General features: G+C 33.9%; 1 protein-coding gene across 1 annotated transcript in view; it reads right to left on the reverse strand.

Moving 5' to 3' along the window:
• Positions 1 to 2,980: 2,980 nt before the first annotated feature.
• Positions 2,981 to 17,799, reverse strand: part of LOC141489988 (protein unc-93 homolog A-like) — a 59,105-nt gene continuing 44,286 nt past the window's right edge. Inside the window, exons 8-9 of the mRNA XM_074190298.1 lie at positions 16,688 to 16,819; positions 2,981 to 4,205 (exon numbers count right to left, since the gene is read on the reverse strand). Of these exons, the coding sequence (XP_074046399.1) occupies positions 3,940 to 4,205; positions 16,688 to 16,819 (398 nt within the window). The 3' untranslated portion in view covers positions 2,981 to 3,939. The remainder of the gene's footprint in view (positions 4,206 to 16,687; positions 16,820 to 17,799) is intronic.

The following is a 17,799-nucleotide window of genomic DNA, read 5'->3' on the forward strand; positions in this document are numbered from 1 at the left end:
CCACACAACTAGGTAATTATTAAGTGTCTGAGACTGGATTTGAACCCAAGTACTCCTGACTACAGGGCCAGAGCTCTATTCACTGCGCCAACTAGCCACCCCTATTGTACTTCCCTTAGTGAAATGAAAGAGTGTCTTAATTTTCTTGACTCCCAAATTACACTGTTATATCCTGTTTTGACCTTTCAAACTGCTAAAAACAAAGATTAGTAAATGAAGTCCCAGAGTCAATCCTTACACAATGACTATTTTTGTACAGCCAACAAACATTTTTATATTTTGTATTTAAAAATGTAAAAAACAATTCTTAGCTCAAAGGAATAAAAGAACAGGAGCTGGATTTGACTCTAAGATCATAGAATACTAAACAAAAGATTTTTTTTCCAATGAAACTGTTGTTTAGCTATACCTTTCCCAATCTACACTTGTAAAGTTGATTTTCTTAAACTCATCCAAGATTTTGCTTATCTGCTCAAATGCATATTAATCACATTTGATATTCCTTCTCTCTTTTTGATTTATAGCTAGGATAAACATGTCACCATTGCCATCATCTATGCATTGATAAAAATATCAGGTTTTTGCTCTCTCCCTAGAGATACTGGTGTAAGCCTATGTTTTCCAGAGGATATAATATCAAATTTCCAAGCTCTCACTTTCCCCAAATGATCATAGCCTATGTCCAGAGATAGATAATAATTCTAAGAAGATGAGGCCATGATATGGACACAGCAGGGAAAGATTAAGAATCTGATTTCCAGAATTAGTTGCTCCAATCTCTCTTCAATTGACTAAGATATAAACATTCTAGTTGTCACAGTGACAAAATAGGTAGAGACCCAGATAAATCTCTGTTGACAATTTTCCCAGTACCAAGTACAGATTCTTGGGGCATTCCAGCAAAGAATTTTTTTTACATTGACATTGCCCATTAATAATTCGTACTAATCCCAAATCCCCTTGACGACTCTCATCTCTCCATCTCGTATAGAAGTAGAGTATGATTAACTTTGTCAAATGTGGTGTAAAACCTACATAAATATGATTTATATAATTCATCTGAGGAGCTAGTATAATAAGCTGTACCAAAAAAAGGAGATGGGGTTAGTATGGTTTAATGTATTTCTGATTTAAAAAATCATACTGTCTCTTTGTCATCTCTGCTTCCTTTTCTGAATCATTTATTCAACAGTATTTATGAAAAATCTCTTCTGAGCCAGCAAGGCACTAGGTGCTGGAAATACAAATATAAGAATGAAACCCTCAAGGAGCTTGTGTTCTATTAATATTGCTTTTAAAATACTGTTTCTGATTTAAGCAGGAATCAAAGTCCAGTGTCCTGGTCTACTGTTGTAGACTCTATTCTCCTCCTGTTTCTTGAAAATAAGGACAATGATCTTCCTTAATATTGTAAAATCTCATTATTTGTATTCTTTTCAAGATCACAATCAGTGGTTCAGCCACTATATCTTTCTTAACTTTCAGTACTGTATAATCTCATTCATTTGTCTCCATTACCTAGAGTTCTTTGAGTCTGCTAAGTTTTAACTTGAAATCTTATGTGCCCTCCTTCCCATTAAATCAACCAACCAGGATATATTAAGGCTCTACTATATGGCTGAGGATAGAAAAACAAATATGAAATTGTCTTTATCTTTCAAGAGGACAAAGAGGGTGGAGGGTCGAGAAAAAAAAAAGCAAAGAGCTATGCTAAATTCCCTTGGATTGGGTTATTACTCTAACTTTCAAATGAAAAAGTTCTTTTTAAATGTTTATCTGTGTGATTGTTCAGTCACATCCAACTTTTTGTTGAAAGCATTTGGGGTTTTCTTGGCCAAGATATTGGAGCAGTCTTCTTCTCCCACTCATTTTATAGCTGAGGAAACCAAGGAAAATCAGGTTAAATGACTTGCCCAGGATCACACAGCCATTAAGTGATTGAGGTTATATTTGAACTCAGACTTGTGACTCCAATTCTGGCACGGTACTACCTGACTACCCAATGGCTACATCTAGCTTCCCCTTTAATTTTGAGATTTATTTAATACTGCAAGTGAGCAAGAGTTATAATGTAGATCTAAGTTCTTGAATGCAAACAGTGAGAGAGGGGAATTTATCCTTTAGACTTTTTCCCTCTTCAACAGAAGCTTAGGATGGAGTTTAAAGCTGAGAGATTGTAAAATCTAATTTTCTTTCTGAATACAAATGAAGAATTTATGTATACTGTCATTATTATTGAGAGAACATGGAGAAGACAAAAAGGAGATATCTTCTTTTCTGAAGAAACTGATAACATTTTCATTAGTATTTTAAATTTGTAAAATGCTACATTTTTATCTCATTTGATCCTCCTAACAACGACCCTGTCAGATACAATAGGTACAATTATTAACTTCATTTTTCAGTTGAAGAAACTGAGGCAGATTTAAATGACTTCCTCAGGATCACACAGCTAAAAGCTGTCATCTTTGAACTCATTTCTTACCCAATGCACCACCTACCTAGCTGCCTCATGAAACCGAGTACTGAGAGAAACTAACTGATATAGGACTGTGCTTTCAAATGTTAAGAGAGGATAGTTGTGGTTACAGTCACAGTTTGAGTTGACTTGGAGTGACATTCTCACAGAAAAAACACTATAAACGATTTTTTATATTATCATTGCTTACACTGTTAATCAACTTTATTGCTAATATATAAATATGATATAAAAATACAGGAGATGAGTGGTTTTTATATATAACCATTCATTTATTGGAAAAGAGATTTTTCTAGTTTATTAAAAAATAATATTTAATGAACTATGAGGAGGCTCAAAGTACATAATTAATGAGAAAGAGGATACAATTTATAAATTACAAAGAAAATATCAAAACATATCTGGATGATTTTAGAGATCAGGAGAACAAAATTGAATCAAGGTAAAAGTCAAATAAAAAAGTAAGAAGTGACCTAAAAATGAGTGTGGCCATCTCAGAAACCTTGAAGTTACAAACACACACACATGCGCGCGCACACACACACACACACACACACACACACACACACACAGCCTGAAAACTTCTCTTTGTGGATGATCTTGGTCTAATTTACTAAGCCCAAAAATAATATCATTCCTTCTCATCTAGATATGTGATTATGTAAAAGACTGGCATAGCAGCCTCTCTAGTTAAAAAAAAAACAAAAGAATTTTTATAATGGCTATTTTTATAGCCTTTGACAAGAAATTAGATGGTTAGTCCATTAAGCTAATCCTCTGGTCTCTACTACCACAAGCACTACAGTTAGATGATGAGTTCAAGTCAGATTTGAATTGGAGGAAAGGAAAATATTATATTGTTATTTGGAAAATTCATTAGCACTTTAATGATGCCAAGCTATTTGTTGGCATCAAGACTCAACTCTTTTATACAACATTTCTTTCAGAGAAGCTGTATAGTTTTGAATCGCTTAACATGGCAATCTCTAAAGAATCAAAATTTTCAAGGATTGGCCAAAATAGACTGAAGTCCATTTCCAACAATGGCCCATGTGCAAGAAGTGGAATGTGAAATACAACTGAAGAATTGTAACATAAAGGAAGTGGACCAATGAATTGAGAGAGAAGGATTATAGACAGATAACCCTAGTATTATACTACTGTTCAACCCCCCCCAATATAAAAAGATCAAGAGTAATGTTCCAGAACATTGCACAAATTCCCTATAGAAGATCTATGGAAGAGTATGAACAAGAATTTCCCACAATGAAAAGATTTGGATGGGTTGTGACCTGTAGCAATGGAGGGAAAGAATATTCTCATCCAAGAAATCACAGATACATTGAAGTATTGTGACCAGTACTGAAATTGTTCTGAGGAAACTAATACTTTGCTATTGCTACAGAACAAAAACCCTCCCGAGGCCTTCTTATTGCTTCTCTTCAAGAACCTTGGGGTTTTTATAGATTTGTTTGAATAACTACCTCTCCTATTTGACTTTCAATTTTTTCAGGAACTGTCTCAGGTGGTTTCCTATGTTCCAAGTACTCAACACACCCATAGGAAACCATTGACACCAACAGTACTGTAAGTAGTATATAAAGCTTGATCTTGACACACAAAAATGTGCTGTATCCAAAAGCAATGACAAATCCAAGGGACTCCCAAAGGCGGTAATTGGCAAATGCAGCCTCCTTGTTCTTCACAAATAAAACTCCATAGATGGCTGCAAGGAAAAAAAAGAAAGAAATGATAAATTTATTCTAAAACCATGCTATTTTTTTTATTTCTGAGACTAGAAATCCATACATCACCATTCCCCAAATATTCCCATCAAACTGTGTGTGTGTGTGTGTGTGTGTGTGTGTGTGTGTGCTTTTAATAAATCTTCCATTTTGGTACTAGAGATAAACAAATTACTGTTATATATTCGAGCTATTTTTTTCTATGCTTCCCTGAAAATGAAAAATAGTAGCATGCTGTTATTAACTCATTACTATTCGGTTCAAATATATTATTTCAAAAACAAGGACAAACAAAGGAAGCAATAATAACAATTAGCACCATCCATCTATCTTTTCACAAAAGTAGGAATCACCCACACATTCCAAGTTTAGAATTTTGAATTTCCTTTATCTGATCATCATCTTTTTATTTTTGCATTTTCCCCATGTTTTATGACCCAATACCCTGGTCTTTTGTACCCAGGAACAGTTTCATTAAATATATATAAATGTACATATATATTCATATACATATATATTGCATATATATGTGTATATATCATATTATGCTGTCCTTCAAAAAAATAATGTCTCATCTAAAATAATGTCTCATCTCCCTGATAATTTAGGACAAAAAGAGTAAGTATATTTTCCATTTTGGTGAGAAACCACGAAGAAAGCCTTTTCTGGGATGGTAAAGGGGACTTATTAAAACTTGGGACTCCTATTACTTTACCAGTAATAGGAGTCTGTTTTGAAAGGAAAAAAAAATTAATCCACCATTTAACTGAGATATAAACAGGTTGATTGACATTATAGATAAGAACCAGTAGAATTGGGAGATCACTCCCATGAAATAATAACCTCTAAGAACATAATTTCTTCTAGGTGTTCCAAGACCACTAAAGTAGACAGATAATACATCTATAAATCTCTTAAACTTTGCTCTTGATTATTGTGATCCTTTTGTGAAACTCTTTTTAAGTTCCAACACTGATGAAAATGACTTACAAGAGGTAGGATAACGTTAATAAAGTGATTATATTATAGGATTTCTTTTCATCCCCACAAACCTATGAAGTTGATGCTATTATTATTCTTACTAACCAAATCCCAAACTATCTTTCTTGCTTCATTAGCCATTACTCATTCTGTCATACTGTATGATAGGAGCAAACCATCTCCCTTCTCTAGCAGTTGTACTGGCCAACCTCCCATACCTGGAATGTAGTTTCATCTTAATATTTTCTCATAAATGACTTTTTTTAAATGCCTTCAAACTTTGCAAAATATTTACGTGTGATTTCATTTTATTTCATTTTATTTTCACAATCACCCCAATCCCCATTTAAGAAAGTAGGAAACTGGAATTGAAAATGCTTAAGTGACCTATCCAGGGTCACACAACTAGTAAGTATCTAAGGGGGTATTTTAACTCGGGTGTTCCTGATTTTTAAATCTAGTACTCTATTCACTGTATGGCATAGCTATTTTTTTCCTGGACTTTAAGGGAATAAAGAAGAACACCTTATCTTATCACTGGCTTCTGTTTGAATGAACATAGGTTGTCTAAGCACTGGCATATAGTAAATGGAGTATTATCTTTTTGCTTTCATCAATGTTTCTGAAATAGCGGAAATGAGCCCTCTCTTTCACAACTCTCAGACATACCTTCCTAAACAGCAGGTTGTTTTTCCTCTCTTTGCCTTAAGGCACCTGCCAACAGACTACTTAGCAGCTGTGCAACCTCATATCTTAAATGCCAAAATCTTTTGAGAATTATCTAAAAATAATCAAATGGTGCAAAGTACTAGGATTAGTATACCCCTGGGAACATTTTTTTTAACTGCTCTTTCTTTTTTTACAGAATTCTTTAAAATTTAGACTAAACACAGAAGCAAAGAGGGGGAAATTTTAGTTGAAAGCCTTTATTTAATATTGAAATTATTATATTTTAATGCCATTTTCCTCTTTATAGTTTATAAGAGCTCAAACCAAATACAGTAATTAAAGTGGCAAAGTTGATTTTTAATTTAAAATACTCTTATTTTTAAGTGCAATGATTGGTTTATTTTTAAGTGCAAGGATTGATTTATTAAACCAAAATTTAAACTGTGTGAACAAGTCATTCAATTAAGACAAGATAAGGTACTTCCTTGACTCTCTTGTTCTGTCTACCAATGCACAGAGTCTAGAATGTGAAGAGATGGGTTTATAAGTCTAGGGATCTGAATGATAGTCTAGCTCTGCCATGCATGGTTACTGAAATAAACCTTATCAGTCAGTCAATAACAAATAACAATAAGTTCTTATTCTGTATACCAGTCAACACGTTTAATCTCTTTGAACATTTGATTTCCTTATGAATGGGTATTAGAGTTGATTTCTCAGGTGCTTTTTATCTCCAAAATACTGTTACTCTTTGGTGATTCTAGAAATTAGTATCTATAAAAAAGGACCTCAGGAAGGGTAAGGAAGAGCAAGTGTCAGTTACTTTGAGATCTTTGAATTCAAACAAATATTTCTGAAAGAGAGGAAAACAATTAGTAAGTAAATTAAGAAAGGGACTCTCTGCCCTGTGCCTTGGAGACTGCATGCCCCTTAATGACAGTTAAGAAAGAGAATTGATTGAGTTCATTGGTGTGGTTGGTTGGAAAATGTGTGGTCAATGTCAAGTTAAAAGAACTAGAAGCTATCTGAAAGATATAGAAAGGGAGGGAGGATGCAAGGAGGACCTGGTTGTGAAGTAAAATAATTTCACAATATTAGTTAAGGAATGAAAACTCTCTGAGATTTAGTAAAGTCTACTCTAAGAAACTGATAAGCTTAATTTCTGTGTATTTGCACTTGAAAATTAAAAATATATTTTGAATACAGGTATGACAAGTGCATTTGATATGTTTAAACCCAGTTAAGGTTTTCATTGTACTTCCCCCCCCCAGCTAATATTCTTATTATTTCATATCATATATGATGCAGCAGAAAGATGACATTTGTTGAATTGTTATTTGAACTTATAAATTAATTAAAGTTTGATATCAGTGGATAAGTCATAATTCAAGAATCCGTAAAAAAAATGTAACAAAAAGCAAAGAATACCACCCTTCTCTATCCTCCCACAAACTGAAACAGTAAATCTGTTTGGCCAGGGTTTTGGCCAGAGAGAATCTTCTGAAGAGAAAGAGGAAAGAACCCTTTATATCCTCTTCCATCTGAGATAAGAAATTGCCACTGGTTTATAAGAAAATATAGAAGAAAGTTATGAAGAATTATATTAATCCACTTCTAGGAAAGTATATGAGTGACTGATTGTATAGAATAAAAGAGATTTGTGAGGCTAATAACAAGTGAAATAATGAATACTAGCCAGTAGAAATATCTTACACATAGTAGGCACTCAATTAGATTTGTAGAAAATGAATAAGTAGATTCTCCTGAGATTCATAAACAGACCAGTCTTGCTTGGTTCAATAACCCAGAAACAAACAAATATCTTCTGTCAAGTTGATTTGCAAAGGAAATTTCACTGGATTAGGAAATTTCACTGGATTATATCATGGTCGCAAAAGAGACAGCCAAATAGGAGAAGAAAAGGAAACTTAAAAATAGTGTAGCTCTCCCGTCTGTTTATCTATCTCATGTTCCTGTATAGGCAAATAATTGAAGTGTGAAAGACATAAAATCTCACTCCAAATTTCAGGGACATAGAAAATTTCATCATAAGGGAAACTTTGGAGACATGTCCTGGGAACTCAAACACTCAAGTGGATTTGTGAACTCATTGATTTGAATTTGTTCTGAAAAGCACATATTAAATATAGATGACAAGGAAACCAAATTTTTGGAACCCATCAGTTCTGAATGATCCTTTTCAGCAGTCTATTAGGCGAAGGGATATTTGTAGATGGTATTTTTGTATCTTACAAGTAATACCTCAGCCCATGAGAGCTTCCATGACAATTTTGCTCATCTTTTATTAGCTATTGAATAAAGAGATTGAAGTTGTCACACCCCTACTCTAAGGACCAAAGAATTTCCAAAGCGCTGTGAGAAATAATAAGTAACTGATTCTACAATTGCACTAATAAGGGCAATCCCCTTTCCCAATTTTTGTTCATTTTACTTCTGTCTGGAGATTCATCTCTCAGCTGATCTTTGAGAGGTGATGATTGAAAAGGCAAATTAACAAAACACTTTATCTGAATATTTAATTATAGATAATAGGATATATGTTTTATTTTCTTTTTAAAAAGCCCAAGATAAAAAAAAAGAATTGTAAATCTGACAAAATTAATTAAAAAGTAGGGAGATTAAAAGGTAATTTCAGAGAGTTGGAATAATGACAAAAGTTACATGCAATTTCTAATGCCATATTGACTTTACCCATTTCTTTTTAATGGACACAAACTTACAGAAAGAACAAAGAGATCAAAGTTCAATTCAGTTATTAATTTAGAAATAAATCAAAATATAATCTGAACTAATATTATAAGTAGAATGTTATTAATAATGATTATTTATTAGATATTACTGTTTTTAAAAAGTAGATTTTTGTAATTAAAGATGGGAAAGAATCTAGTACCTGGGGAAATCAGAAAATCATGCTTGAGTTGAGTTTTGAAGGAAGCCATATTCTAAGAGTTGGAAGGGAAGGGTTTTACAGCAAAATTGTATGCTGAACCTGGAATCAAGAAGACCTAAATTTAAACCCAGTCTCATAAACTCAGTAACTGTGTGAACTTAGAAAATCATTTAACCCCTGCTTGCCTCAGCTTCCTCAACTGTAAAATGAGATGATAATAATATCACCCACCTCTTATGGATGTTGTGAAGAACAAATGAGATAGTAATTGAAAATAGTTACCACAATTCCCAGTCCAGAATAGGTACATTGCAAATGCTAACTATTTTTATTCTTGTTATCATTATTATTCTGGGCAAGGGAAGGTAAAAATGGGAGCAGCCTGTGCATTGAAAAAGGGAGAGAACTGAGTCAAGGAGATCTATTTGGACGCAACTACAACCATCCAGGAGAAAGGTGAAGAGGGCCTCAACAAGATCAATAACTCTGTGAAAGAAATTTACAAATGCCAAGAGATATTGTGGAGATAAAATCAATAAGATTTAGCAACTACTTCTGTAGGTGGGGTGAGAAATCAGAGATGACTCCTGGATTGTGATACAAAGACCATCCCTTGTCAAGTCAAAATGATTCTTCCCTTTATAACCAAACTTCATATTCCTTTGTCCTTTAATCCCTTAGTTTTTGCAAATCTAATAGTGGAGACTTGTATACCACAATAGCACTACACCACTATAGTCCAGATAATTCAAGAAAAAGAAGATCAGATTACTCTGGTCTCATACACTGAAGGTATATGTTACTGAATTTTTTTGGTCTAAATTATATATTCATTTGCTTTCATTTTCAATGTTCTTGTAAAGGAATAAACACTTAACCTATGATTTTGATAATATAGGAATGTCATAGATGAAGAAATTTCATTCACCAATGAAAGTCAGAACTTTCTCTGAAACTTAAATACTTAGAGAATTGCCTTAAGCATTAAGGAATTAGGTGACTGGTCCAAGGTCACATAACTGTCTGAAAAAGACCTATAATCAAGAACCTTCTTGGCTACTAGATCAATATTCCATCCACTAAATTGGCCCCAATATTCCATCCACTAAATTGGCCCTCTATTCTTTGAAAAATGAAAGAAAATTGTGATCACTCAGGGTTCATTGAAGCCATATCATTTTTTCTGTATCCTTCCCCCAAATACATATAACACCCACATAAGTGTGCATGTATGCATTCACACACACATATATACACACCTACACAGAATCTAGAATAGAGCTAATATTGTGAATATTCAATAAAAGTTCAAGCTACTTCAGGAAGTTAACAGGATACTTTAGAAATAGTGGACAAATTAGGGATAAAAATGAAAGAGCTTTAAAGGACTTCAGAGATCATCCAGTCCAAATTCTCTTGTCACAGGAAAATAAATGAGTCCAGCAATGGTTCAATGTCTTCCTCTGGGTCAAACAGGTAGCTAGTAAGGGGAAAAAAGTCAGCTGAACAGTCATTGTGAAATGTATCTAGGATTAAGATGTATATGAATAGATAGTACTTTATCCTTTTCTTTTTGCCTAAACCAATATTTGTTTTTAGATAGTTTTCCAGGATTGTGAAAAGACTTGCAAGAAGCGTTTCATTCTTGTGCCAAACTAAATAAATTATGGCATCTAGCCATATGTATTTGACCTACTATTCTGTAAGTAACTTCATTTAAATGTTCATTCCGTATTTATGTCTAAAACAAAACCACTGATATCTAAGAGAATGTAAATTGGCATCAATTGTGTGTACTCTAGGGAAGTCAAAGGCCCTTTGTTATCTGATTTATTACTAGTTTAGGTACACTGAAGGCATAAACATGTTCTGATCATGAGAACATGGATAAGCCCAGAGAGCAATAGTTAATTCATGTACCTTTAAAGTTGGAAGAGATCAAAATATCTTTTAGTCTAAATCTCTTCTCCACTGACTTGGGAAAACTGAAGTCCCTAGAGATTAAGTACTCATAGCTGCATAGCTAATGAGTATTATAGCAGGTACTTAGGTTTCTGACTTCAAGGGCTAGATATCATTCTGTAGAATCCATTGCAGTTTTGCAACCTTTTAGGTGGAAGTAGGAAAAATAGTAACTTACAACTTCTAGGGTCAATGCTTATTGACCTAATTTCATGAGAACTTAATTCATGTTCCTAAATGGGTTCAAATAAGAAAAATTATTTTGGAGTTAAGGACACAGTTATGGTATTCGAAGGGATAGCAAAGATTACGGCAGTTTGGGAAGTTTCTTGATTTGTGGCAGCTCTTCTCTTATTGCCAACACAAGCAATAGTTCTCATGACAATATTAATTTCTAAAGATTATTTAATAGGAATATTGTGTGTGAATATGTGTCTGTGTGACCATGAGCAACCTATGCCTCAATGTTCTAGGCAAGTCTCAAAAACAGTAAGCTACATAGAAGATGACAACTTGCTTTGGTACCAACATCTAGGTGGGACAGTGGGTAGTGTGCTAGACCTGGAGTTAGGAAGACCTGAATGAAAATCTGACTTCTGACAATTATTAGCTCTATGACCCTCACTCAGTCACTAATATTATCTGCTTCAGTTCCTCCAATCTGAGATGTCATCGTCAATAGTTGGTGAATTCCTACCTGATAACTTGAGGAGCTTCAATCATGTTTACTATACTTCCTATTTGCTCTCTGTTCTTCTCTCTACACCATTTGTTTTGTGTTTTGTCATTCTCTATTTGAATGTAAACTCCTACTCCTCATGAGTAGGGACTGTAAATCCTGCTTTTATGCCTCCCATAAGCAAAAACACTTAATAAATGCTCTATCTGATTCATTATATCACTCTTCTTAGAGGACAAAGATCAACATCTGTTCTATGAAGATCTACAATATCTTTTAGAAATAATACACACACACACACACACACACACACACACAAACACACACAAAGATGTCACAATTATCATAAGGATTGGAATGCTAAAGTAGGAAATCAAAAGAAAATTGGAATAACAGACAACTTTGGTCCTAAAATACAAAATGAAATAGGAGAGGGTAGAGACGATTACAATTTTGTTCTGATAACTGGCTAATCATAGCAAACAGTCTTTTTCAACAAATTAAAAGGTGACTCTTCAAATCAACATCAGCAAATGGTTAAGATTAAAATCAGTCTGATTTTCTACTTTGTAGCTAAAAGTGAAGCAACTCTCTCAATCTGTTAAAACAAGAGCTGGGGCCAACTGTGGCTCAGATCATGATTTTCTTATTGCAAAATTCAGACTTAAAGTGAAAAAAAAAATAGGGTAAACCTTCCATATAGATCATAGAGATGTGACCTAAATAACATCCCTTATGGATATCAAGTGTAAGTAACAAATAGATTTAAATGATTAGATATGGCATATCAAGTACTGGAAGAACTTTGGATGGAAATTGTAACACAGTAGAGGAAGTAGCAAAGAAAAAGAATTCCAAAGAAAAATAAAATCGAGCAAAATTTTACAAATAGCTGAGATGAGGAAAGAAGGAAAATGAAAGGAAAAGAAGAAAGGGGGAGAAATATACTTAACTAAACACAAATTAAGAGAATTAGCAAGGATTATATCTCATTTCTTAAATGAACAATGTAAAGAAATAAAAGAAAACAGTAAAATGGAAAAAAATCCCTTCAAAAACTTAAGAGATATCAAGGAAATGTTTCATGTAAAAAATAGGCATGATAAAAGACAAAAGTGGCAAGGGATTTAATAAAAGCAGAAGAGATGGCAAGAATACAAAAAAGAACTATACAAGAAAGAGTTTAATATCCCCAATAATCACCATAGTGTGGTTACTGATATAAAGTCAGATATCCTGGAGAATGAAGGCAAGTGGACCTTGGGAAGCATTGCTTACAATAAGTCTAGTGGAGGTGATAGATTCCATTTGAGCTATTTAAAATCTTAAAACATGTTGCTATTAAAGTGTTTTGCTCAGAGCCATTTGGAATCATGCCCAAAAGGCAACAAAAATGTGCATCCCCTTTGATTAGCAATACCACTACTGAGTCTATACCCTGAAGAGATCATGAAAAACAGTAAAAATATCACTTATAAAAAAAATTCATAGCAACCCTGTTTGTGGTGGCAAAGAATTGGAAATTGAGTGAATGTCCATCAATTGGGGAATGATTTAACAAACTGTGGTATATGTATGTCATGGAACACTATTGTTCTATTAGCAACTGGGAGGGATGGGAATTCAGAGAAGTCTGGAAAGACTTGCATAAACTGATGCTGAGTGAGATGAGCAGAACCAGAAGAACATTGTACACCCTAACAGTAACATGGGGGTAATGATCAATCATAATGGACTTGCTCATTCCATCAGTGCAACAATCAGGCACAATCTGGGGGTATCTGTGACAGAGAATACCATCTATATCCAGAGAAAGAATTGTAGAGTTTAAACAAAGACCAAAGACCTTTAATTAATTTATTTTTTATTACCTTTAATTTAAAAGAAAAACCATTATCTTATTATGTAATTTTGATATCTCTTATACTTTATTTTTTTCTTAAGGTTTCTCTCTCATCACATTCAACTTAGATCAATGTATACCAGGGAAACAATGTAAAGACTAACAGAATTCCTTCTGTTGGGGTGGGGAGAAAGAAGCAACATTGGGGGGGAAATTTTGTAAAATTCAAAATGACTAAATTTTTAAAAAAATAAATGAAGTGATTTGCTCAATATGCCAGAAAATTTGGAAAACTCAAAAGTGGTCACTAGATTGGAAAAGATCAGTTTATGTCCCAGTCCTATAGAAGGGCAATGCCAAGGAATGTTCAAATTTAACAAACAATTGCGATCATTTCACATTCCATCAAGACTATGCTTAGGATTCTGCAAGTTAGATTTTAGCAATATATGAATCAAGAATTACCAGAAGAATAGAAGGCTGGTTTTTGGAGAGGCAAAGATACTAAGCAACAAATTACCAACATTCATTAGATTTGAGAAAGCAAGGAAGTTTGAGGAAAAGGAAAAAAAATATCTACTTCTACTTCATTAACTACATGTTTGACTACATGGATCACAACAAAACATGACAAGTCCTCAAAGAGATGGGAATATTAGATCATCTTATTTGTGTCCTGAGGAATCTGTATGCAGGCCAAGAAGCAATGTTAGAAATGAGCAATCATGGACATGATTGGTTTAAGATTGGAAAAATAGTACAATAAGGTTGTATGTTGTCACCTTGTTATTTAACTTATATGCAAAGCACATAAGAAATACCAAGATGGCTGAATCAAAAAAACTGAATTAAGATTTCCAGGGAAAATATCAATAATCTCAGATATGCAGATGATACCAATCTGATGGCAGAAAGGGAAAAAGCATTTAAAAAAACCTCTTGATGAAGGTGAAAGAGAAAAGTGTAAGGGATATCTACAGAAAAACATTGTACACCCTAACAGCAACATGGGGGTGATGATCAACCTTAATGGACTTGCTCATTCCATCAGGGCAACAATCAGGGACAATTTGGGGCTATCTATAATGGAGAATATTATCTGTATACAGAGAAAGAATTGTGGAGTTTGAACAAAGACCAAAGACTATTACCTTTAATTTAGAAAAAAAACTTATCTTATTATATAATTTTGCTGTCTCTTATATTTTATTTTTCTTCCTTAAGGATATGATTTCTCTCTCATCACATTCAACTTAGATCAATGTATAATATGGAAACAATGTAAAGACTAACAGACTGCCTTCTGTGGGGAGTAGGGGGAGGGAAGCAAGATTAGGGGGAAAATTGTAAAACTCAAATAAGATATTTCTAAAAAAAATTTTTTTTAAATGTAAAGGGTATCTTGAAGCTTAAAATAAAAAAAGCCTTAAGATTTTGGCAACTGGTCTTATAACAATCTGGCAAATAGAGGGAAAAGAAAAGGAAGCAGTGTTGGATTTTATATTCTTAGGCTCAAAGATCACTGCAGACAGTGACTGCAGCCATGAAATTAAAAGATGCTCCTTGGAAAGAAAGTTATGAAAAATCTGGAAAGCAAACTAAAAAACAACAAAATCATCTTGCTGACAAAGATCCATATAGTCAAAACTATGTTTTTTTCCCAAAAGAATTGGACTATAAGGAAAGCTGAGAGCCACAGACTCTGCACTTCAAATGTAGTACTATAGAAGTCTTTAAAGAGTCCTTTGGACAGAAAAGAGATCAAATCAGAAGAAATAACTAAGACTATTCAGTGGAATGTCAAATACTGAAGTTGAAGCTTAAACTCATATTATGAGAAGACAGGACTTGCTGGAAAAGATCCAGCTGTTGGGAGAGATTGAAGGCAAAATGAAAAGGGTTCAGCAGAGGATGAGAAGGACAGATAACATCATGGAATCAACAAACTTGAACCTGGACAGTGTTTGAGAATAAGTAGCACCTGGGATGCTATCTTCCATGTCACAAAGAGTTGAACTTGACCTATCCAGGTCACAAAGAGTTGGACATGACAATGATTGAAGAACAATAGTAAGATATTCTAACAATATTAAGCTATTTTTCTATCTCTCTTCTTTCTCAGTCAGACTGAGAGAAAGCTTCCTACACTCATAACTTCTACGTCCTCTCCTTTTGTTCACTATTAAACCCTTTGCAATGTGGGTTCTGATTACATCACTCAACGGAAGCATTTCTCTCCAAAGCTGTCATTGATTTTTTATAATTGCAAGATCAGAAAGTCTTTTTTTCTTTATCCTCATCCTTCTTGAATTTTCTACTGCATGTGACTTTTTTTTGCCACCCTCTTCTGCTAGATACTGTCTCCTCTCTGGGATTTCATGACTCTAATCTCACTAGGATGTATTCCAATCTGTTTCTTCCTTCTCAGTTTACTTTGCTAGCTCATCCTACCCTCTATAGTATAGTCTATACCCTTTAATAGTGAATATTCTTCAGATGCTAATCTGGATCTTATTCTCTTCCTTCTATACATATTTTCTTATTAGCCAGCTCCGTTTTCATGGATTTAGTTATCATTTCCATGAAAATAACTCCCTAGTATATGTATGTGTATATATATATATATATATATATATATATATATATATATATATCAAGCAGTAATTTGTCCCTGAGGTTCAGTCTCATATTATCAACTGCTTATGGGATATTTCAAACTAGCTGCCCCAGACACATCTCAAATTCAACATGTACAAATAACAATCATCTTCCCCTCCCCAAATCACTTTTGTTTCAAACTTTTTCATTTTTTGAAAGACCACCATTCTTCCTATTTCTCAAGTTTATATCTTTGATAACATGCTGAATTCTGGCCCTTTCTCATACTATGTATTCAATCAGTTGCCAAATCCTTCAGATCTATCATTTCCCTAACTCAAGTAGTTCCTTTTGCATCTAAGTTATTGTATAAAGTCTGTTTGACTTTTAAAGTCTTTCTGACCTCAATGTATCTTTCTAGCTTCTTTGGACATTACTCTCTTTCTGCACTCTGTGATCTAAGCAAATTAACTTTCTATTCCTCTTATATGTCATGTTATTTCCATTCTCTTATAGAATCACTTTCTCCCTTCAAGCCAACCACCACTTTACACATAAAGCCTTTCCTGGTCATCCTTTAGTGCCTTCTCATTCTAATTATTTGGCATTTAACCATCTTGGATTTATTCTTATTTATTCTGTATATAATGTATGCATATACTTTTTGTTTCCCAATGAGAACCTAAGCTAGAATAGGGATCATTTCATCCTTTGTTTTTGTATCTCAAAGGCACTTAATAAATGATCATTATTTTATTTCTCAGCTTTGCTTTCCCTCCTAGAATCCTCCAGTTTTCATAGTGTGAAGAATGGGACTTACCATTGTTTTGTGTCTGAAAAACAGCATCTCCAACTCCCCAGAGGGCAGCAATTACAAAGAAGAGAGTCTGTGAAGAGGGATTAGGTCTCCACAGCAAAAGGAAAATTATGCTGGTGATGTGTATCCCTGCCCCTATGAATTTGAAGGAATGAGAAGGAAAATTAAAAAGGAAACGTGATCATTGCAAATGAGTGAAAGAATAGGAGGTAGAATTTAGATATGCAGAAGGAACATTTTCCCTGATCTTTTGGTTTCCTTGATTTGAACACCATTTCCTTAAAATACCCCTAGGTGTTTTCTTTGTCCAGTTTATGTGTAGGTTAGTGTGTAACTACTTCACTTAGTCTAAACTGTAATTCAGGCTTTTATAAGCCTCCTTTTGGTATTAAGACAAAGCATAGATGCTCCTGGGATGAGGAATTTCTTATCAGTACAAATCCACCCTAGAGTTTCTAGGTCTTCTTTGGGTATCCATGGATTTCTTTGTCTTTCTCTTATTTGTGTTTTTTTTTCCTTTTTTTGTGTACTTTTAGCACTTAGAATAGTACCTGGTACATAGTAATCATAGGGAAGGTTCTTGATTGGTTGGCTAATTGATAAGGATACTGTCTCTGAAGGCTAAACTGAAAAATACCAAAATGGGAAATTTGGGCCTGAGACACCCAATGAGTTACTAAGGATCAGACCCAACAAGAGAGCTCATCAGAAGTATATTCTGCAATTTTAGTACATAGGATAGTTGCCAATATAGAGTACAAAGTAGGAAAGCAAAGGTAAATTAACTTATCAGAACCGAAAAATCTTTCCAAATTGAGAGCTCTTTCTATTATATCATGCTACCTCACAATATTTCTGACAATTGCATCTTCCAAACTATGTCAACATCATGGCTTCCTTTAAACATCATGGCTCTTTAAAATGTAATAATCATGTCTTTGGAACAGGAAAGTACTGGTCCACATGCCTTACATAGAATTTCCCCATTCTCTAATTCTTTCAGGCCTTGATTACAAATATTTTTGGTTTTTTGGGGTTTTTTTTTTTTAGTTTTTGCAAGGCAAGGGGGTTAAGTGGCTTGCCCAAGGACACACAGCTAGGTAATTATTAAGTGT

Source organism: Macrotis lagotis, chromosome 5 (genome assembly GCF_037893015.1).
Source record: "Macrotis lagotis isolate mMagLag1 chromosome 5, bilby.v1.9.chrom.fasta, whole genome shotgun sequence".
Classification (NCBI taxonomy): domain Eukaryota; kingdom Metazoa; phylum Chordata; class Mammalia; order Peramelemorphia; family Peramelidae; genus Macrotis; species Macrotis lagotis.